The sequence below is a fragment of the Ascidiella aspersa genome, chromosome 2 (assembly GCF_963924565.1).
Source record: "Ascidiella aspersa chromosome 2, kaAscAspe10.2, whole genome shotgun sequence".
Lineage (NCBI taxonomy): Eukaryota > Metazoa > Chordata > Ascidiacea > Phlebobranchia > Ascidiidae > Ascidiella > Ascidiella aspersa.
Window position 1 is genome coordinate 27,223,700 of NC_139448.1, and position 23,418 is coordinate 27,247,117.

Genomic DNA, 23,418 nt, shown 5'->3' on the forward strand with positions numbered 1-23,418 from the left:
AAAAGTCCTTCAGCAGGTCTGAAAACAAATTTGTTAAGTTCCTTATAATTTAACACTTTCGTTTGATAATTATTAATTTAGCGCAATTAAATATTATGAAAAAAAAAAAAACTTTTAGTCAAATATCCAGGACTGTGCAGGTCCTACCTGTTTCACGTTGCAAAATGTAACGGGCTTTCAAAATTAATGCTTACTTAAGTTCGTAACATATGATGAACGCATATGAACCGCAAATTGTTTATTATCGCAGTGTATCGCACAGAACACCTACACGAGATTGCAAAGTCCTGACAATAATTCATACTGTGCTAATTTAGTTGGGAATTGTTTTTTTATGTTTCATATTGAATGAAGTTCAATTTAAATTTAATGTGAGTTTCAATTACCTATCAACCATCACACAACTATTGTAAACAAAATATTTTAAACGTAAGTTTCCGGATTTTGCGTATCTGATAAGCTTACCCAAGATCCTTTCGAGCTTAGCAAACATCGTAGGTATCAGTTGTCTGTAAAAATACTGTAGCAACCCGAATGGTGTTTAAATTATTAATCAGGAGAATCTCGACGAAATCCATGTTTCGACCGTTAAGCTGGGTTTGCAAGCTTTGGAATTTTAATGACACCATAATAATGGCCAAATCGTGACTTGGCCTACAAGCTTAATATACCGCCTGCAATATTAACAATGCTGAATATAGATAGCATACATATTTAATTTCCAACTAACATGCATACTAGAAATTTTTCCTGGGAAGCATAAAAGGTAAGTTAAACTCAAACCAACTGAACCATTTTAACAAATAAGTTATTTTTTCATGTTTGTATAGTCTCACACTACATTTCTTACTCTTGGCTGTACAACTTTATAGGCCTACAGGTATATTTTCCTATTACTTTGCCACCCTTGACAAAACGGTCAGTCGATACGGTCACCTGTCAGCGATTTACAAAAAACGCAGCAAGTCCCTTAGGCCTAGGTGTTTATGTAATACGAGAATTTAAAAATAATAGATCAGCCTGTGAGAAGTCTTCTATGTTCGTTACAGCATTGGAATATGTTATTTTTGCAATTAGAAACAGAAGACTTCGTGACTTGTTTTCCCCGATAGGTGTTATCTTTAAGTTATCCGGAACATTTAACAGTAGGATTCTGTCTAATGATACTGCTCAAATAATTTATTTATTTCCTTTGTTAGCATTGCCCTATGTGGTTTACTTTTACAGAAATTAATGATGTACCCGCAGGCAATTTTTTTATACAAACGTGTGATCTCGTCATTTACTCGTGTTTTTCTGTCTATTTTTTAGTTTTATTCAATTTTGTTATTTTAATTGAATAACTGCGGGATAAGAAATACTGGTTTGCGACAAAGCTTACAATTTCTTATGTATGACGATTAAGCATATTGCGTTTTATGCGTGTAATATGACATCGGGCCCTCGAGACATATCAGAAAAGCCTCATTTACGACTTTCAACCTGTTCGCTCTAGCGCGTCGTTCAGGAAAATACATTCGCTCCACAATTGACCAGACGACTTTAATCCGACTGACCGCAATTAAAAGATACTCCAAGGTATTACCGGTGCCGCAGAGTGCTTTCTAACGACTCGCGATATTAGAACGCGGCGTTCAATCGAAACGCAGCCAGGAAAAAGAGCGCTCGCCGTCGATTTACCGGTTTGACATATGCCGAATGTTGTGAAAAGGGGATTATTATTGACTGCAGAACGGTGATTGTTGCATTAGAAGTTCCCAATGTCAGCAAACTGAATTCGATATCCTGATGTGAGGCCACGGTAAAGCATGACTGCATTGTTTCGATTTTTGTTTTAACGTCATATTATAATTAGACGTGAAGGTCAGTTGATGGTATGAGACAATAACGTCTCCGTCTACTTTGGAAAAGTTATAGAAAGAACATCTTGTGGAGGTGTATTGCACTGAAAACTCCATTTTGTAGAAAAACATAAATAGCATTATTTTAGTAACGTGAGTTCTATGTGCAATGCGATCCGTTACAGGTTACGAAATAAACATTAGGTATAGCATTAACAACCATACATGAAACGTTAATGGTTAAGTTACGTTTTTCGGCAGCAGGGAAAATCCCCTTTTTCATCGCAAGGACGCACAACTCGTACTGTGTTTAAACTTCATTGCGCATGGGAAAAAACAAATACGTATCAGCCAATTAGTGGTAGTTCGTTGAAATTAACTCGGCAAAAACTCGTTTTTGAACAGTAAAATTGACAGCACAGCGCGCTAAACAAGGACGTAGCCGACTCGTCAATAGGTGACGTTGCAGACAAACAAGAGTACGTCTTGGCCAAACCGTCGTGCCGCATCTTTTTGATGCGTCGGATAACGGAAACATTGACGACCGTATAACCTGCTCGTAAACGTGGTTCAACGAACTTTTCTCACGCGCGGCGCCCGTGCAAAGCGCGATGCAAGCGATATCGACGTTTAATCGCCGCGCCGCGATTAGAAAGCCAAACCGAGCCGGTCGTCTGGCGGTGGCGAAAGTCATTAGGCGGAATAGAAGGCCGCGCGCCGCGAGAGATAGAAACCCCAGTTAGAATGTTTTCATTGCGACTGCGGCGCGCGAGTTCCATTCAGAGCATTGTTCAGTTTGGCGCGGCGGACGTCTCTCTTGCGTTGGAGGAAGGCGGTGTCGTTTTACCGAATTTCCCCGACCGGCCTTCCCGTTGGCATTTCGACTGGATGAAACCGTTGTGCAAGTTTGGAAAAAATCAGAATAGTTTTGCTTCAACTGTCAGAAGTTTAGTTTGGACTTTTATTTGTAAAAGCCAGGGCGTGTTGTGTTTGACTCATTTTCAATGCAACGTTTGTTCGGCCATTACAGTGTTGTATTTTTGTACAGGGAGGCAATCAGGTTTTTAGAGGAAAGTTAAGAGTTAGCTTTGTGAGGAAAATTCGTTTAACCAATTATGTTTATCAAATGCATATCAAATTTCAATAAGTAACAGATTACTTTTTTACGTTCGTCACGCCGTTTCGCTTTAAGCATTTTACAACCAGAATAAATATGTATGACGATTTATTATGCACGATATTAGAATAAACCAATTATTGTTTTTGCTAAGCTTTCATTTCCAATTTAAACTTAGTAAATCAATTACTAAATCGTAAGACAGAAAATGAATAATATCTTATTAAAGGCTGTGATGCAATCTAGGATATATAGTCATTGGTTAAAAGCAGTATTGGAAGCGTACCCGCCACTTTAGAGATACGCTGAAGAGGATTTACGCCCGCTAGGCGGAGCTACCCAGCACAGGAACCTTCGCCCACATTTTGGTCGCAAATAACTGCCTGTAGATACGGGGTGGGTGGCGAACCTTTTCCTTTAGGTCCATTCGACGTTTTTATCTTCCGTATGCTGCTTCATAAACGGGTTTATTTTAATTTTTCTTTGGATTGGAGGCACAAGACTATACGAAGCAATGGTGAAAGTTAAAGGTTTAATTTAAAAGTTTGTTTAAAATAATTTTCCGTTTAATACTTCAGTATTAGGTGTGTTGAATTTTTTAAGTTAAGCCTAGATGATTAGATAGCACCACTTTTGAATAACGATTTTACCACAACGGCAGCACAAACGTTGTGTTGATCGTGAATAAATGACTCGTTCTTTGTCCTGTCCATCCAATAGGTCGATTTAGTTGGCGAGACTACGTATGCAAGAGGTCGACCATAAGGGAACGAGAAATCGATAAAACAAACGGGAATCACGCCTTTCTGCAAAGAAAACGACTAAAATCGATGCTAGATCTTGTTTAGTTTTGGTCCAGCTGTCGAGGTGACATCTCAAGAAGGCTAAACTATTCTAAATTCAATTTCAACGCGAATTAGATATCAAGGGTCAAATAAAAGCGAAACTGTACTTTTGTTCTTGTGGCAGTTTGAAATTAAGCCTTGTGATATGTACTGATGTCGTAGTGATTGCGATACACGAGTTTTTAGGCTTATGGCGTGTTCGGTATAGCTTACACTGCGTGGGTGGACTGTTTTACTCCTAAAAATCAAACTCATTTGACTTTTGAATCACACGCTTTCACCTTACGGTGGAACTAAGGTTCCCGCTCATGTGTTAGCAATCGGATGCTAAGGAAAATAAACGAAAAATACTTCGTCAATCTTTGTCTTTTCAATATAGTTACACTGGACGAAATACCCGGCATTGCCCAGGTTGAATAGGGTATTTACTTGTAACAATAATAATTATGCAGTTTTTTGCAATAAGCGCGATTTATTATGCGCATTCGGACAATGCCCCTATTTTGCGTGGTTAAAAACGTATGAAGCGATTAAGCTGTTGATTGTTGATCACCACCGCGTATTATAGTGTACCATTTCTGTGTAAGTGTAAATTAATATAGTTACATATAGAATAAAGGCCGATAACTCTTTCAATTGGTAGGTAAAATATAGTACCTCAAACTGTGGTTTTAGGCCAACGTAGTATGTCATTACGCAATGAGACACGCACGCAGCCCACAGCGAAATAAACTGTATAAAGACAATCGTACGTTATTCAATGACGTTTGGCGCTTGCTAAGGGGTGTTGTGTCAAGGCGCATAACGCGGTTTAACCACTACTTGTTTTTTTAATATTTAGTCGTGAGAGTTTTTATTGAGTCGTGAGAGTTTTCCTAAATTATTTTCTCGTCGCTTAACAAATCTCAGTGAAACCTATGCACATCTGTGAAACCCAACTGAATATTTTAACTCGGACATATCTATATCTGACTTTTACGTCAGTGTTGTAATTGTAGGTTAGACTTAGCCGAGGAATCGAGTTTGGCTGTAATTATCTCCTAATTGCAAAGTAGGTTGAAAGTGTAGGTTGAAAATAGGCTGAAAATTTGCCAGACAGTCATATAGTTTATGCTGGTACCTAAACAAGCCAAATAAAAATATTAGCGTTTAGACTTCGTTTGAAGTATGTCGAAGATGGTTTTAGTGGTTAATTAAAAATGTAAATTAGGCGGAGATATTCCAAATATGATATTTTGAAATGTGATGTTTAGTAACGTATGATAGCGTTTGGTAAGCATTTCGTATGTGCTACATTACAAGGATATACAGCAACAAATAAGTTTAAAGTGGCGAACCCTAACTTGCTACAAATATCGTTAGGTTTGCAGCACAGAATAACACATTCAGGAAAACGTTTTATAGCGCTAACACATTTATTTTGAAACTCTGGAAAATCCCCCATATCGCATCGAATCCATATCCGGGTTATACAACGCGAATGAATGGTTTGTAAGATATTAAAAATCTTTGTGCGAAACTGTTAAAAACGGGTTTACCCTTATATGAGAAGTGTATCTTCTGAAACTTCGCAGTGCTTTTAGCATCGGAGTTTTAAAAACGTTGGTTTTTACTGCCTAGGAAATTTTAAATTGAACTATAAACTATCAGATCCGTGTTTGGCTTGTAATTTAACACCAAGTAATGTTTTTCTCTGGTCCATTGTGCCTGTGAAAGGGCTGTAGTGTCACATGCCAATGAACTGGGTCTGTACAATTTCAATACAATTGAAACGGGCACGCGGCACGGGTTAGTGATAAGCTTGGTTTGGTATATACCTCTGAAAGAACTCTAAGTTAAATCAAGGCGGGACATGTTTTGGTCACGGATAGTTAGATTTTGATGTCGTGTAACGTTACCAGTAACTTAAAGGCGTAATTGGTCGACTAAAACTTTAAAACAACGCAGAAATCTATGCAGTCTTTCCAAGTTTTACATATAACCGTCGCGTTCGAAATCAGTTGTTTCGGCGGCAACTCCCAAATCGTGCAAACAGCTATAGAGGATGTCTGGGTTCGCATGTTATCGGGAGTTATTGGCTAATTTCAATGTGAGCAAATCGTGCCAATCCAGTCCAGCGGAATCTGTACATCATGTGAGTTTATCGACACGTGGTAAAGCGATTTTACACGATTTTGAAACGTGTTCGGCTCCGGATGTAATAGGTTCATATGGTTATGACTTTTTTAAGCTCATAAAATCGATATGTTAGGAATATCGAGTCTGAACCGTGCCCGACTGCCCGTCTATTGTTTTGCCAAACAGCTGATATTGCCAGACCGCATTCTGGACATGGCGGGATTGACGGTCATACGTCATATGTCGAGTCTGTATCTGTATTGTGTTGCGTTCAATTGTTGAAGGGACCGCTGGGTTTTATAACACTAAAGGTAAAACATCAATAAAAACAACGCTGGGATTTGTATCAATTGCGAACAGACTGGCTCGTAAAAGTAAACCAGTCATCAACACATTGCAAAGAAACCAGGACGTTATCGGTTAGCCGTAATTAAATTGTTAACGACACGGACTGCAGAGCGTTAAAAGGTATTTCCTATTTGCAAGCCGACTTGTAACGTATCATAAACCTTGTGCTGTCGTTTTGATTTAACCAAGTGTTTGTTAAGTTACAAGGCAATACTTAACAAAATTAAAATTTAAATCGACTTTCGTTAACAAAATTAAATTTAAATTTGACTTTCGTTTAACAGTTTTGAATTCTAATGACAGACCTTGTGTCAAGTATAATTAGCATTCATGGCATGTAGGAAGTTAGACAGAGATTAGCAAGCCTTAAACTAGCTGTAAGGAGTCAGTTTGATTTGCTTAATTCCCCAAGAGTGTGAAAAATCTGTATGAAGCCTTCTGCATCATAAACATCAAGGTATCAAATGCGGTTGATTTATTGTTGGTCAATTCCAACGATGATAAATTTTGCGTTTATGTACCAAAAAATTGTAGCCCACTAAAAGAGAGAGCCATCGCATGTTAGATAAATATTCTGCATGAGGTTTATAAAGAAGTTGTAAAGAATTTTTGCTTTTCCCGGGGTAATTTTAAGAAGTTTCACATGACATTCTGTGCACCTTCTTCTTATAGGATTTAAAATATGTTTTTAATTGTAAAGGTATGACAATATACTTTTATGTACCAGGCTTACTCTATACAACTGTATACACTTGAGGGTAAAGCAAACATTTATTTTGTAACGGACCAATAAACAACAAAAGATATTGATTAGGCGAAAGCGCCTAAGTGGTGCGCCAAGATACGACCGACTAGAAATTGCCCAACCTGATTTCAATCGATGTCTATAAATGTCAGATAAATCGCGCCATCTTTCAACGAACGAGGGAAACACAACTGCTTTCAGTTCATTCGAGCTGTTACAGTAATGGCTGTGCTTATGTGCTGGTATCGCAAACCTCACTTAACTTGACATCGAAGTTTTTCCCTCTCCTAAATTCCTAAACGATTCAGTGTTTGCGAAACTCAAGATTCACTCCTGTGTCCTGTTGAAAACAAACATCCCTCAACCTGTCGTTTAGCGAAATTTATGTTAGTTTAACGGCAACAAAAGCGAACGGCCGCGATACGCATACATACATTTACTCACCGTTCGTAACATATTAGGTTTTTATAACAAAGGCAATAATAAAAGTTTCGTTTGGGACGTGTACTTGCTGTACTTGCATCGTATCGCCGAAACGGTTTCAATTTTTGGTTATAGTTACAAAGCGATGTCAGTTTAGCTGCTATATGTGTGTTTGTTATTGTCGTTTGCGAGTAATGATAAACATCATCAAAATAGAGTGACGCCTTGCCATTACGTTTCGCGGCGCAATTGTCTCAAAATATATGCAAGGGAAACCCTGGTTGGCCAAGGATAACGATCGAATATATATTTTGTCAATACAGGGCACGAACAGGTCGATCTAACCATAGCAGTAGTTTTCTGCGCGGCGTCACCTCGACACCCCTAGTTACCGAGCTTTAACCGCATTATGATTTGTCCTGGTCAAAATATTGTCTTGCTTATGGATCGAGTCTCATTGTTTCTCGCGCGGTACCATTAGCCGAACAGGAAATGGCGCGCTTTTCCGATGCTTGATCTGTAATATAAACGACTATGCTACGTATACACACGTATTGTTTCTGCGGTATTAGAACGAGGCTTGCCGGCTAATCTAGAAGGAGCAGCTTTGTGGTACACAAACAGAACTAATTGCAGTCGCTGCGGCTTAAACACGGACTTGGTTAGATCATTGTTACCACTTTGTTAGGTGGCCCAAAGCAGCTGACACAAGTTAAGGCCTCCTATTTGTAGGGGCAGTATTATCAGCGTTTACTCTGCCGTGTGCAGCAAAGTGATATTCGACGTCATAGAAAGATGTTTATAGCAGATCATCGGATTGTCGTATTGCCTGGGTCAGGTGTTATACGGCCCTCGCCTTGGTGCCTAACCAGTTGATTAATAGTTTATTGCTGGGTTATTCATATAAGGTTGTTTATCCACTCGTCATATTATAAAGTTGTTCTTAATACTTTGGCGGTAAGTTACATTCAGCTATTAACCTACTCTGGTTATGAGCACCTCTGACTATACTTGGCAATTAACTTAACCTCGTTTACACTATTCATACGTTGCTATTTTGGACCACATTTAAATTGATTGCATATATTCAAGGCAGCTGTACAGAAAGTATTAGTGTGGGTAGACGCTTAGGCTTAACGACGGTCACCGGTTTTAACGACATGATTGTTGAGCCACAAAACGGACCGCGGAATCATCAAGATGGTAATGGTACAAGTAGCTTGGATAGAAAGTGTTTAACCTTTTAGCCCAACGAAGAGATTTGGCTACAAAAATAAGGGTTATTGTTTAATATTTTGTTTTTACTATCACCTCAAGTAGAATATGGCTTTATTTTGCTGTTTTGAACTTGCCACATAGCTTCTGTAACGGTTAGCCCTTTTCAAAGAAAAATGAACTAAAAGTTTGAGTTTTGTCTGAAACAAGTATCAAACAGAAGAGAAGCGTAAGATAACCTGTCCGCCGCAGTGAGTCACATGTTTTGCCGTAGTAAATCGACTAAACTTTACTATGTTTCCAAATGTCTGTACCCAGTAGCTCCTAATAGATTTTTTTTATTTTTGGAACCTCCATGAGCACTCGTTTAAGCAAAAACGTCGATTGCAAGTCTGATGGAATATTTACTGAGGACCTATGTTTTATACAACGCTCTTATCGACAGGTTATGAGTTATGACTATAAATAATAATGAGTAGGCACACGTTGGTGGTATTACTTATACAACAACTGTTTTTAGGAATGCTATGAAATCTTAAACGGAGATAAAATGCAGACCTGTTATAACCATAGCCATTGGCTGGTAGATTATTAATAACCTCTTAGTGGTATCTCGAGAAGAGTGGATAAAATTATTTTGCTTACTAATATAGAAAATACGTCACTTTTAGTTGCACAAATCATGTCATTTAAGAAAACTATTGATATATATGTATGGATTTTAATTAATGTATATCTGTAACGGCGCTAAATTTAAAATAACAAGTATTACCACCCGAAGCAAGCTCTTACGAAAATGCAAGTTGAGCGGTCAGTAAACAAACTAACATCCAATGCGGTGTTTGTTTTATTCTTGGGCGGTGTTTGCTTTTTTAGTTGTGCCGCGATAACAGTAGTCACCCGGACTGATTTGGTGATTAATTAGCCAAAGTTTGGGCTGTTGCTCGAATAACTAAACGGTAGCCGGCAGAGGACCCAGGTTAAGGCAGCGAAGTACCAAGGCCTCATTACTACCTTATTTTATCTGATAAATAGAAAGGCAGACATCCCAAATATGCCTGTTGTTTCTCTCACGCCTGGCTGAACTTGATTTGGCAGACGGAACGTTCTTTCTGCCGCAATAACTTGAATTATTTATGGAGATTTTTTCAGTGACCATTGTTAATTCAGTTGAATCAGTATGCTTTGTTACGTTGCGACAACAGGCGGCAACTGCTGTCGTTCGCATTAAAAAATAAAAGTCAAGTGAAATGTGCCAAAGTTTATAGTGTTTGGCGTTCTTTCGTAGTGATTCATGCACTATGTCAGATTGAATCCCAGGGGGTTAAAGGACCTGGTCGTTACAAGTCTTGCAGAAGTTCAACCATATGGCTCATAAAACTAACCGTTTTTTTAACTCAAGCGGATTTATTTTAATTGCAGCAAACTAGTGTAAAGCTCTTGCTAGTAACTTTTTTTTTTTTCAGAGTTACAGATAAAGCTTTGTCTGTGTTTTTTTATTAACAATCCGAACTTAGAATTGTGCCGAATTTACAATTGTGTGTACGTTATTTGGCCTTTTTTAAGTGGTTTAACAGAACTTTTCGCTTTTTCGATTTGTTTACAAATATTGCCGTATACAGTCGATATTGTAGAAGCAAATGTACGAGGCCAGGGCCCCAAACCTAACTATTTATTCTGCCTTTTGAACCACGTCACGTCAAAATTTTGTTTGCCGTTGTTCGTCTTAGCCCGCTTTGACGAAATATGTTTAACCAAAAGGCCCTGTGTAATCCTAATCATAACACCATCCAGTAAACGTTTCTTTAACTTAGCAAATGTTTTTATGTATTTTAAATATGAACAACATAACAAAGGTAGGCCTACATAACGGCCCTTATAAATCACCACCTAAACTAGATTGCTTTACCACCTAAACTAGATTAAAAATATTTGACTTTCGTGGAAAATAAAATGCAAAGTATTTACGTTTTATGGCTCAATCAGCCAAAAACGTTAACGAGCCCTGGTAAACACTTATTTAGAGCAGGTATCGACCATTGCGTCGAATGCTGACGCGTTAACAATTAGGTTGATGTATGTTATATTGCTCTAAAAAGTGTTTCAAACAATAAAACAAAAACAAACTGTAGTGCGCTGTCCTTTGAAAGGTTCAATGGATTTCATACGCGGTCGACATACTGGTAACAATGAAACATATATTTTTGTAAATGGTGGAATCAGGTGGTAGGCATTTATACTTTGACCTGATGAAGCACGGTTGTGCGAAAGCTTGTCGATAAAATGTGCGAAAGCTTGTCGATCAATACAATTTGTCTTTATACAGTGCCACCTGATTCCTCTATTTAGAATTAGACAGAAACGGATATTTACAAAAACATTTTTGTATAAGTTTCGTATTTTATTGATGTTCAGCGCCTCGTTGCCAACCAACGATTGTAGCAATTTCGCGCCGGAATTCGGGCATCACAATACCCCGGGTCGTGCATTATTGATAGGTCGGCTTGGAAAGCGTAGCAAAATTACCCTATTTCCAACAACGGGCGACAAGGAAGGGATTCGCGCTCAAATGGTGTTGTTTCGTCGCGATTTAGGCCCTGCCTGCTTCGAATCGTACACAGTCCGCGACGAAGTCGATTCTAAAGCGTTCCAGTTTCTGGCGCGCAAAGGAGGCGCCGCGAGGACAAGTCACTCGCTTCCTAATTACGGCCGAAAGATCGCGCGCCGCCGATTTATTGACTGCGAGTTTATCAATTATTGAAGGCCGCGTGGCGCGCGCGTCTTGTCCCTATAGCTTGGGTACGCCTCGGCGTCTTGGAATTTTCCAGAAGTTTGGAGGAAACGGTGCCGCTCTTCTTCGACCAGACTCACATCAGCGGTTTTCGAATCTATATAGACGAGCTATTTTCGACTTGTGATAAACGATCAGGTTCTAATGACTTGTGCATACAACAAAATACGCTTGCTGGTTATATATACAGATAAGCGGCTACTATAAGAACAAGTATTCATCAGAGTAGGATGGAGATAAATTATCGTTGGTTTCGATCGTTGTTATGCTGTTCCGCATATTTTTGCTAATTTACGCAGTGCTTTGCAACAGCGCTTTATGTTTTACCAAGCGTTTAGCTAGAATTAAACTTAATGTTAGATTTTGGCATATTGCAATTTCATCCATTAGGTATTCGGTTGGATTTACTAAACTTTGTGTTATAGACTCGGTAATGGTTTTACCGAAAAATGCGCAATCTGATTTTTTAGGCAATATTATATGCTTTCCTAACGTTGGTAAACCTGAACCAAATCGAAATGTCAGGACACGACAAGGGTTAAAAAGTAAATGGATTTCGCTTTAATTCGCAATAAAATGTAAACATTTTACTGAAAGGAAGCTCCTGCTTTCCCCTTCCTATATATTTCTGTTGATTGTAATGGGACATTTTTGCGAGCTGCGACCGTATGCAACGTGTTTTACGATTGAAGTGGAGTTTTTAAGTGCTATATAGGTGTTAAAACAAAGTGCTGTTCGTCTTTTTCAGGTGTACAAAACGTGACATGGTAAAAGCGACAAATCTTTTTAGAAACCGCATTCTGCGATTTAAGTGTTCTAGGAGCTTTATAAGCGGACGCGAGTATTACTTGACGTTCAGAAATCTGCGAAAAAAATGGGAGATGTCATGTGTTTGCAAAAAAATAAAATATTTAACTTTCAGGCCGTTGGGAAATATCTATAAGGAAACAATAGATAAGGGTTTCTATAAAGCAATGAATTTTTAAAAACGCGTTAAAATGGAAGAACAAAAATATTTCCTTGAAATAAAAGCGCAGTAGCTTACTGAATTAGTTGTAAAAAATGTCAAATTAGTTAAAATCGTTTGTCGTATTGAACGCGGTGGTGATTTATTATTTTCAATGTACAGCAGCGTAGTCATAGAATAAACTCCATGTGATGCAAGGCCACCTGGCCGGATAAAACGTCATGTGATTGTTTTCACTACAAGAAACGCGTTGAACGAGTATGGGGACATCTTTGCTTCAAAACCCTAATTGATAAAACTTGGGCTTATGTTAAGGTGGTTCGTAGGCCCAAAACCATATTGTCGTGAAATGAGTAAACACAACTTTGTCAAACGCCCAACGCTAGACTTCGACAATGTAAAATATTGAAGTGTTGACGCTGGCAAGGCGGAAGTAACGTTTACCGTGATCGAGCATTGTTTATATCGACAAGTCTTTCTTAAAAGGGAAGTAACTGCGTATAGCGAGCCACGTGTTGCCAGTGCTTCATGCTACTTGCCACTTTACCGCTACAGTTAATGTAACTATAAGTAAGTTTATTGGATAGGCAACAGTACAGACCGAGATTTTCAATACCTGTGCGAGAAAGATAGATCAGTAAAGTATTGTCGTGACGTGAATTGGTTTCTCGAGATTTTTTTCCATAGTTTGAAAAATCAGGCTGCTGAATAAACTCATCACAACGCACGTCACGTATATTGAGTCACTTTGCCATGTTGCTATTCGTTTGTCTATTTCCTTGCCTGTATCCAAAGTAATACTCGTAATGGTTAGGAGCAATGCGATTTAAGTTCAACCGATCGAGTCCAGGATGATTTGTCGCTGGTAGAAGGTAGGAATGCTGGCTACAACCCGGAAGTACTTCAGAACGAGTGTTCGTTTCCTGGGTTTTGGCCTACTGAGAACTCCATACCTCCCTGACATTTTGTTGTAGTTGCGACCCGCTGCGACAATGTATTGAAGTTATTGTGAGACGTAGGAGCGACGACCAGAGTGCATTTGTGCGTTCCAACAGTGTGTTCGTGAGACGTGCGACTTTAGATTATTTTACGGCGCAGCAGTGACAGCTTGAAAACCTCGAAGCAGAATTTAAAAATTGAAACAAATATGGCAAATGAAGGCGATATGAACCAAATTTGAAGCAAAATGTAAAAGGAATTATTTTGGAATGTCAGCTATGCAGTCGGGCAATATAATTTACGACCATTTTGGCCCCATACGTCAGTAATCGACGCCAGGCACGGGCTTATCTTATTTAAGGGCCTTTTAAATTATTCCCATGTCGTCAGATGCTTTAATTATTAATCGTTTACCCTTCGATGTCTTTCCAACAGGCGACCTTAATCATTAAGCAATGCACACTGCCTACCCGCAGCACTTTTTCTGCAATGTGCCCCCTCAAGAGCATTATGTCACGGGACTGCCCCCGGCAATGATGACACCCTACCCCACCGCTGTCGACTACGGGATTTCCCCGGCAATTGTACCCGACATGGGCCAGCAGGCCCAGTTCCCGGTGTTCGTGAAAGTCGGCGAAAATCTCCTGCTGGCGCATCAGCCCAACAATCCGATGCTTTCTCATTTCGCCCCCGGCATTCACCCCCAGCAGTACGTCACGATGCAGCCCGCTGTTATGCCGCCCCCCATGCCCGCATACGCGCCACCTGCCAAGACGAACGGCGACCCGCTGTGCTACGCGGTAACCGACCAGATGCAAGGACGCCACCTAGCGATGGCGGAAGTAAATCAGATGCTACCTCCTGTGGAAGCGGCGAGGTCTATATTGGTTCCGCGCCGAAGGAGCGGACAGCGAAACGGTAAGTCGAGAAGTTAAAAAAGTGTCGATAAGCGGCTCTCTTAATGGAATATTCGTTTGCGGTAATCTTTTTGGTGAATGTAATTCACAAAAAAGCGAATTCTGAAAAATAATGATCTTTACATAGAAGAAGTTTCGCTTAAAAAAACCTAAAAATAATCAGTATAACGCCATTTAGCGGAGGGCAGGAACGTCAATTCTTCAAAAGGCAAAAAATTAATTGGTATTAAACACATAATATATATACCATACTGAAAAAAAAACAACACTTTTTAAAACTTTTAACCTGAAACAGCCAATGGTTAACACCAAATAACCAATTAGAAACACCAAAAAATATATATGATGAAGTTTTTATAAAAAAAAAATAGGGTTTACATAAGATTTTTGTGGCAACGCACCAAAGCATTATCGGCTTATTGAATGATCACGTTTCTTTCTGTTAAATAGTTTTACCAGAATACACCGAAAATGCAATTTTGTAGGAAATCAATGAGCTAAAAATTTCAACGAATTGTTAGCAGTATTCGGTAAGCTTTTTGTTATGTGTTAGCAGCTGCGGCGCAACGACCAGGACCCAACTCCGTCCCGAATCAAGAGCGGATGTTGCGTGGAAACAACGTTGCTACGCGACGAAGAAGTCAGTCGTCCGAAGGCTATGACAGCGCAAATCTGAGTAAGTCGAAAGATTCGGGCGTTGTGCAAAATTAAAAAAAATTGGTTCAGGACCATTACTTGAATAATTCAGTTGCATAAATTAAGTTGGAGGAATTTATACAAAAGAATTGGTAGTTTTTAAAATACGTTATATCATAACAATGCTAATACTAAATGGATTGCAATTTTTTAGGTGCTTAACAGGCCTCGTAGCGCATTCTCTAAAACGGAGGTTCTTAAACTTTTTTGGCCGCGCCACGCTTGACACAATTTATCGAAACTTGCGCCCTCCTATGCAAATATTAAGTTTCATGCCCACAACGTCCATTTGATTTCACTGTTACTATTATATTTTCTGCATTATATATAGGTAGTGTCCTAAGATTAATCAAAACATCACAACGAAAGTGCAAAGAGGCGCTCAAAACGGGCATATTATGCAAAAGTTAACTGGATAGAAATCTTATGTCAAATCAAATATATTAAGTGATAACTATTCAAAGTCCAAAATGTGGAATTGGTGGCGGCCAGGACGGCCGAAAACGACAACGGCCCCAGAGCTGCTATTGTGAGCACCACAAGCAAAACACAAAAAAGTTTTGTTTGTTTTTGTTTTTTTAGGTATTTCTGTTCATGTTAATTGCAACTTTAGGACAAAAAAGTCGTGTTTTTTCCTAACATTTTAAAAATATTTTTTCGTCTGAAGTTAACTACGTTAAAAGTGCCCGGGCGCAAACATTTGCTGGTATAAAACTAGATTTTTAGTAGTCATGTTTTTTTGTGTGTATTTGCCTAACTAGTTATTTATATTTCCAAAGGTACCCCGAGCCCGATTAAGAAAACCGCCACAACTACGGGTGATGTCACAGCCGGAAGTTCGCTTCCGCCGCCAGTCGGTGGCGTGAAAGAGCGCTCGGCCCCCGATCCCCGAACGCTGCAGAAAATTTCCGACGTACTCGAGTACTACTTCTCGGACGACTGTCTTTCCAAGAACGCTTATCTCCTGAAACAGGTGCGATTCAAAAGGGACAAATTTTCCTTGTGTATTATCTACTACTTTACCAAACATAGAACAACTCGTTGCAATAAGGCAAGGGCAGCCGTCGCATTTCATATAACTGATATATCTTGTTACTTACGTTTTTATAATAAATGAGCACCATTTTATTTATTGGTGTAAATCTGATATTCATCTTTTCTCAAAGGGTAAAACGTACAAAAAGGTTAAGAACCCCTGCGCTACAGGCTTTTAATGTGGCTGAAGAGCCTTCAGATTGTGTCTCGAACGTCGCCGTTTTGTCTCGCTTTGCGAAAAGTGGCAGGCCGGCATGCCATCAGGTTCTTGGCAACTTAAAAGCGATAAAAGCAAAATTTAGTTCGACGCCTAAAGCAGTTGGAATACTCAGACAGGTTTCAACTGCAGTGTTGTCAACAAGTCATTTTGAAATAAGATCTCAGCCAAGTCATTTGCAAAATAATTTAAGTCCAAGTCATGTCTTTTTGATTAAATAACAACTCAAGTCCCAGTCAAGTCATAATTAGAGCAAGTCAACTTCAAGTCACGTCACGTCCTTGTCATAAAAATAAAACGTTAAACTGTTAGAATTTTGAACCAGTACGATTACGAACAATAGGTGAACTAAAAAATAGGAAAAACGCAACATATAGAACGCAATTTGTTTTACGTGCAAACATTTGGACAAATAGCCAAATTTTATAAAAAAAAAATACTGAGAGAAAGCACTTTATTTCCAACCAAGTCATTTGTCCAAAAGGCTTAATTCAAGTCAAGTCTTTTGAAAAAAGTGACTTAAGTGCACTTAAGTCTTAAGTCATTACAACACTGTCCAACTGTGCGAAAGTCGCGGCGCTTGGAAAGCGAAAGCGTCGTGACAGAAACGAGTACGTCACCGACGTCGCTCTCCGTTCGTCTTCGGCCGGTATTTATGAATAATGAATCGCGCGGCACAAATGCCATTCATGAACTTCCGCGAGCGAAATTGGGCTTTAAGTCAGTCACACACGAAAATTGTCCGCGTTGACGAAAAATGCTCCCGTGACGACGCGCAGTGCAAACATCGATAACGATAAAGTGCTACAACCAGACATATTACGTATAGCGTTGTTGATCTTTCTCTTTAAATAAAACTATATGAAAACTTCATGTGTGGTGTTAAGGTGACAGTTTTGTTAAAAAATATTTTTTTTAATTTAAATCCGTTCAATTTTTAGTTGCCTTTTTCATACTGTTGAAAACAAGCCGAAAAGCACAATGTTAAAAAGTTTATAACCCATTGTTTTTTAGATTTCCATGGAAGAAAATGGCTATGTGAGCCTGCGTCGCATTGCCGCGCTCAAGCGGATGAAAAGCCTGACTCGAGATATCCGCGTGGTGGCGTACTGCGCACGACAATCGCGCAAACTGGAAATGAACGACGATGAAACTTTGGTATGCTGTAAGGCAGAAACATTCAAGATTAAAAATGTTTTTTGGTATTTAGGCAAAAAACAATTTTTACTAGCAATTAATATACCACTGTTTGTAAAATGAAAAGGTAAGGTAAAAATGTATTTACAAAGATTAGGGTGATTCATTTAACCAATCAAGATAACATCAATAAAATTATGTCAAATTAAACTATTCCGTCTTATGCTGTAACATGACAGTTTATAAGATAACACGTTAGTAATTTTATAAGATTATACGTCAGTAATAACATCACAATTATGTTTGGATTAACACACAAAAAAAATTGTTATCGCAGATACGCCGAGTGCAACCCCTTCCCGACAATATGGAAGCGCCTCGATTTATCCGCACCGTGATCGCCATCAACCTTCCCCTCAGCAATCCCACCATCGAAAGTGTGACGTCACTTTTCGGCTCTTTCGGCGACCTGACGCAAGTGCGAGTCCTGAAGCCCGGAAAGTCCCTTCCTTCTTACTTAAAGGACTACACAGCGGTAAGAATCATTTTTGGGCTTGGTCGCGTACATTAAGAGAGAAATTTATGCTGCATTTTATCGCGTCACTTCCCGCTTTCTTTATTTTACTTTCTTAGTTGGTCCCCATCACACATTTTTTTATCAAATGCGCTTTGATTTGTTTTGTCCGTATTCCCATGCTATAAGTGCCCATTGTAACATCCCATAATAAATTTTTTTAAGATATTTTGCCAAAGCTTCGATCTTTAAAAAGGTATATTTTGGTGCTCTAAATTCTTTATTTGGAAACTTTGGTTATTAGGCCTACATCAAACAAAGGCACTGGCTGGGAAGCACGCTAATTGTTGAGACTTCGTACAGGACTTTCGTTAATATTTTATTTGTGTAAAATAATATACCGCTACAAATAGAACGTTAAGCCTGAACAGTCAACTCTTTCGTGTTTCAGTGGGTTCCGGACCTCGGTAAAAATCCCTGCGCCCTGGTCGAGTTTGAGAGTCAAGACGAGGCGCAGAGGGCGTGCCGTGAAATCAACATGAACCACAGGAAGTTTAACACGTTGCGTGTTGCCCTCCTCAAGCCCGGTGCTCGACTACGACGAACGCTCTACCGAAAGTATAAAGGTAGGAACCTTAAGCAACTGGAGTCGTTTAGTAGGTTTTATTGCCCTTAAGCCAGCAATGGTATGCACGTTTGCAGCTGGTGTTTATCGATAATGTAATGTTTATTGTTTTACGAATAGTACATTTGTATTGCGAGCAAACTATTTACATATTACCCACTCTGACCATATAAAAATTAACTTGTCTTAATCTAAATCATTGTCATGGCAATTCGAATCATTTGCCATCAAAATAAAATGTTAAATCATAAAAATTGGTAAACTCATCCAATTCAGCGTCGTATAGGCCATTCAAAAAGCAAAACAGTAGGCCAAGTAAGCAAACTGCTTTACATACATAAAATAGAGGTAACAACCTAACCAATAGTTTAATATTAACAATGTAATTTGCCTCACTGAATTAATTATAAGTCATAGTTTTCCGAAGACTCAAGTCTAGTAAAGTCACTCTTTCCAAACGATAGGCTATAAATCTAAATCAAGTTTCATTAAACGAAAATTGTGACTTAAGTACATTAAAGTCATTGTCTTACGATAGGACTCCATTTGCTGTGCCTTGTTGATGTGAGTTTAAACAAACTAAATTTTAGCAATCGCCTATGAGAAACAGGTTGAGCATGTAAGCCCGTACATATTTTGAACCAATCGTTTAATCTCCTTTCCGCTGTTCAGACGACGAGTTGGACAAGGGCGATTCACCCGGGTCTTCCACATCGCCCACCGCAAGCCAGCAACTGCCAACTGACGAACTGAACCAAATCGTGATGAGCCCGAACCAGGACCAGACTGGCGACTACGACGCCAGCGGCTCCGGATCCGACTCGGACACGGAGCCAAAGTGCTACCCCGGCGTCGTCCGCGCCGTTTCTGACAGCGGCTTCAGTCAGTCGAGCGGCGACGAGCAGTGCAAGTCGCGGAAGAACACGCAGAAGCGCTCGACGCGCGCCCCCGCCGCCCATTGTGACGTGGATTCGTCGGACAACAGCGAAGTGGCGTCTCCCGTGGTGTACCGGACTCGCAAGGTGAGCCGGGCGCCCGCCACCAACGGCGTCCTGCGGCACCCGATCGGCCCCCGGGATAATCTGACCAAAGGCTTCGCAGTGGGATTCCGTAGATGCCTTCGTCAATCCAGCGTCTGACTTATGTTGTGCTATTAAAAGATTTTGCTGTGATCTTTGCCTTTTACCATTTTTTTGGTTTGTTTACTTCTGTAAACCGTGCTTTGAGGTGAAATTATTGCCGGTGCGCGGCAGTGCTAAAGTCTCATTCGCGCGCTAAATTTGTGCAATTTTTCTTGTCACACGTTTTAAACCAGAGAAGGACTACGCACCTTTTCTTTTTTTAAGGTTGCCTGCTATTTTTTTCCAATGTTTGTTGCAAGAAATGCAGCAATACCCGCTTTCCTTGAGTCGCTAAGCGAATGTAAATTACCGAATATGCAATAATTACTCGTTTTCCCTATACCACTTCAAAGCCACGTGTTTTTTCTTGTGTGACGCTATTTCAGGGCTTTGCTTGTTGCTTTGCTGCAAGGACGGTGAAATGCCAATAAGAACCACGCGTGGCTCGCTATTTGCGTTACGACCGATGTTTGCAAATACACTTTTCTTTTTATTGTAGCGACTGTTTTTTTTTTGGAACGACACACACAAAAATGTAATAAATATATAAGTCCTCCATAGGACCACTTGGGCACTACAACATTAGGTATGTTTAACAATTATTTAACTGAAATTTGTTGAATACAGTCACATATTTATAGTATAGTATACAGTGTAAATTTACCACATTTACATATTTCATACAATGTAATCTCGTTTAGAGCAAACAAACAGTATTTCACCTATAGTACAATTCATTATAAAAATCAAAATATACAAAAACCTTAAACGCGTCCACTTAACGAGCAAATAGGGATATTCCACAACTGACATTTAGTTTTTTTGCAACAAACAAAAAAGGTTAAAATGATAATTAATTAAAATTGTAATTATTTAACTTTCACATAAAAACAATGTAGGATTAAATATTCAAAGCATTGTAAGTTTGCTAAAAAAACAGTTCAAAAAACAGGTAAAATGTATACATAAATATGTTGGACGAACTCTTATATATTTTATTTAACACATTTTCATTAACGCAATTTCATATTATATTTAAAAACAATATTGAAACACGATATCAGACACAATAAACAAGGTTACAATACCATCGGCTGTTCACCAAATAATGTAACAAATAATCGTGATTGTACACTGTACAGCACAGCACACACTTAAAAAAATGTGTTACGACTAGAAGGAACAAGATCTACTTGCACTGTGCTACAACATAAATATGCTGCGAAGATTTTCAATGTTGCTCACTGCATTGTTTTATTTTTTAAATAAAAATTTCACTTAAACTTACAAAACATTGAAAATAAATGGTCACAAAAGTGAATATATTTTAAACTTCCAATTTGTCAAATTTTGCCTGCAGACCTTGCCAACATTTGAAATATTCCTCATCTAGGCACTCGCAAGTCTCATCACCGAACTTGGTTAAGGCCATGCTTAGCGACGACTCGAACATGAACGCTTGTGAACCCTTGCCTATAAACTCAGCTTTTAAGTCAGCCCCACTTGCTTGCTCAAAGCACTTGCTGTCAGGACCGTGAGGAGTCATCATGCTGTGCAGAGTGGCACTTCCAGGTTTGCTGCCGACCTTTGCTTCATAACCCCCTTGTATGACACCCATGAATTCACTCATGCAGTTACGGTGGTAGTATGGTGGTCGAAAGGTGTGTTCGTGCACCGACCAACGAGGAGGAAATATGACAAAATCGGCAATTGCCACACCGGGTCTGGTGGATTGGGCTGTCAGCACTGTGAAAATAGATGGATCAGGGTGGTCATACAAAACTGCATTAATAACCATGAATTTAGCAAGGTCGTATTTGTAAGGAGCATAGTTGCCATGCCAAGCGACAACATCAAATGGAGAGTGATCCTGACTGGCTAAAAACAGTTTACCCTGATATTTAGATATTATTTCATAACTGGCTTCAATTTTCTCATACCGGGCAACTGGTGTCAAAAAGTCTCTTGGGTTTGCAAGTCCATTGCCACCGATTGGTCCCAAATCAGGTAAGGTAAAGTGTGCACCGAATATTTCCAAGACAAATCCACGACTTGGACCACTGACATCAATTTGAAATCTCATACCTTGTTGCAAAACACAAATCTCATTTGGTTGGACAGTCATAATTCCAAATTCTGTCTTAACACGCAGTTCCCCCTGCTGTGGCACAACCAGAAAATCACCATCCGAACTATAAAATGCTCTGTTTTTCATACCAGTGTTGCAGGTGTACACATAGACAACAACTCCGTTTCTTGCTCTGGCATCTCCAGCACCACATATTGTTGACAGACCATCCACAAAATCAGTCTCTTGATCACTTATGGGAAAAGGATTCCATCTTAGCTGATTAGGGTTTGGTTCCACCTCATCCCAATTGTGTGTGATTCCGCCTTTTACACAAACCTGCTTATATGGTTTGAAGGGTCTGTGTTTTGCTGATGGCAGTATTCGGTATAACCAGCTACGTTTGTTAGTCGACCTGGGGCAAGTAAAGGCAGAGCCAGAAAGTTGCTCCGCATATAAATTGTGAGGACAGATTTGGGGACTGTTTTGAGCTTCAGGCAGGGCATCGGGACATCGTGGGTCAGCACTAGCAAATTCATTTCCAAAACCAGTCAAGTACTTTAAAGGCTCACCCATTATGATCTTGCCAGCCTAAAATAATTTGTCTTTTAAATAAAATCTTTAAAATAAGAACATTTAGGTTATCTGAGATGTTGTGCATTCTAAACCTACTTTTTCCATTTAAAAATAAAATAGACTGATACATAATTATTTTTTTTGTCACCCAAATTATTTTGTTGCACAAATTTTAGGACTTGAGAGAAATTACATTCAGTGCTCCAAGAGCTCTTTTGTCACACTAGTATGTCAAAAACAGGTTAATTTATACAAATAACACATAAATAGGAAAATAAGTGGCGCTGGTCTAAAATCCAATCACTTTTTAAAGCAACGAGTTGTCAAAATTGAAATTACAAGAAAAAATAAATATGGGAGAATAAATATAATAATAATACTTGACCCATCCAAACTCGAATGAATGTGAGCAATTTAAAACCCCGGACTAAAATGTGGTAGGATTCTAGAACAGCGCCAAATAAATTTGTAATAACATTGAAACTGCCCGAACACAAACAATGTCGTAAGATTAGCCCACACCAAACAAGGTTGTTTTTTTAAATTATGACAAAACAAGAAAAGAGACCATTTATGCCTATTTTTAGACCCAATGATTCCGGTCAACCAACTTCCCTGCAATAATTCCAAAAGTCATGACATGTCGCCAACCTTTGGTCTAATTACAAGCTATGTGGAAACTGTTTGTAAGATTATAGAGAGATCCAAACACAAATAAGACAATACAATAGATATAAATATTCAAACTTACATATTGTAAGTGCCCTTGCTTTAGTCTAATATTAAAAACTTTGTCAAATTTTAAAACAATCTTCTAACACCAAACTTAAGGAATCTATAATAATTTACATTTTGCACTATGTACCCCAAACAAATTAATTCAATGGCTAGTTAGCAATACGTTAAGATGCACTACGCACTACACAACAAAATACATCCAATGACTATCTCTGTATCTGTATTGAACCTACTGGTTTGCAGTTGAAAACATACTTTCAAAATGTTTACAGCAAGCCACTCTTTAAGGTCGTTCGGTAATGTCTTGTAAAACACGTTTGATATCGCAACAGGCATAAACCATTCCCAACGCTACGTGATTGGCGGAATTTTGAGGCGGGGAGCGAGCATACGTGACTAACGAGAGGGGCGTGGATGGAAGTGGC

The 23,418-nt window shown here is 39.1% G+C and overlaps 2 protein-coding genes across 2 annotated transcripts; one reads left to right on the forward strand and one right to left on the reverse strand.

Annotated features, from left to right (window-relative positions):
- The first annotated feature begins 13,795 nt into the window (after window positions 1-13,795).
- On the forward strand, window positions 13,796-20,069 carry LOC146164619 (uncharacterized). Its single transcript, XM_083382481.1, has 7 exons — window positions 13,796-14,267; window positions 14,841-14,942; window positions 15,742-15,935; window positions 17,229-17,372; window positions 17,689-17,886; window positions 18,317-18,491; window positions 19,163-20,069. The coding sequence occupies exons 1-7, from the start codon at window positions 13,805-13,807 to the stop codon at window positions 19,627-19,629; spliced, it is 1,743 nt and encodes a 580-aa protein (XP_083238607.1). The 5' UTR covers window positions 13,796-13,804; the 3' UTR covers window positions 19,630-20,069.
- Window positions 20,070-20,147: 78 nt separating this feature from the next.
- Window positions 20,148-22,295, reverse strand: LOC146164620 (homogentisate 1,2-dioxygenase-like). The gene has a single exon (XM_083381597.1). It carries the CDS (start codon window positions 22,253-22,255, stop codon window positions 20,939-20,941), a length of 1,317 nt encoding a protein of 438 aa, XP_083237723.1. The 5' UTR covers window positions 22,256-22,295; the 3' UTR covers window positions 20,148-20,938.
- Between the last annotated feature and the right edge of the window lie 1,123 nt (window positions 22,296-23,418).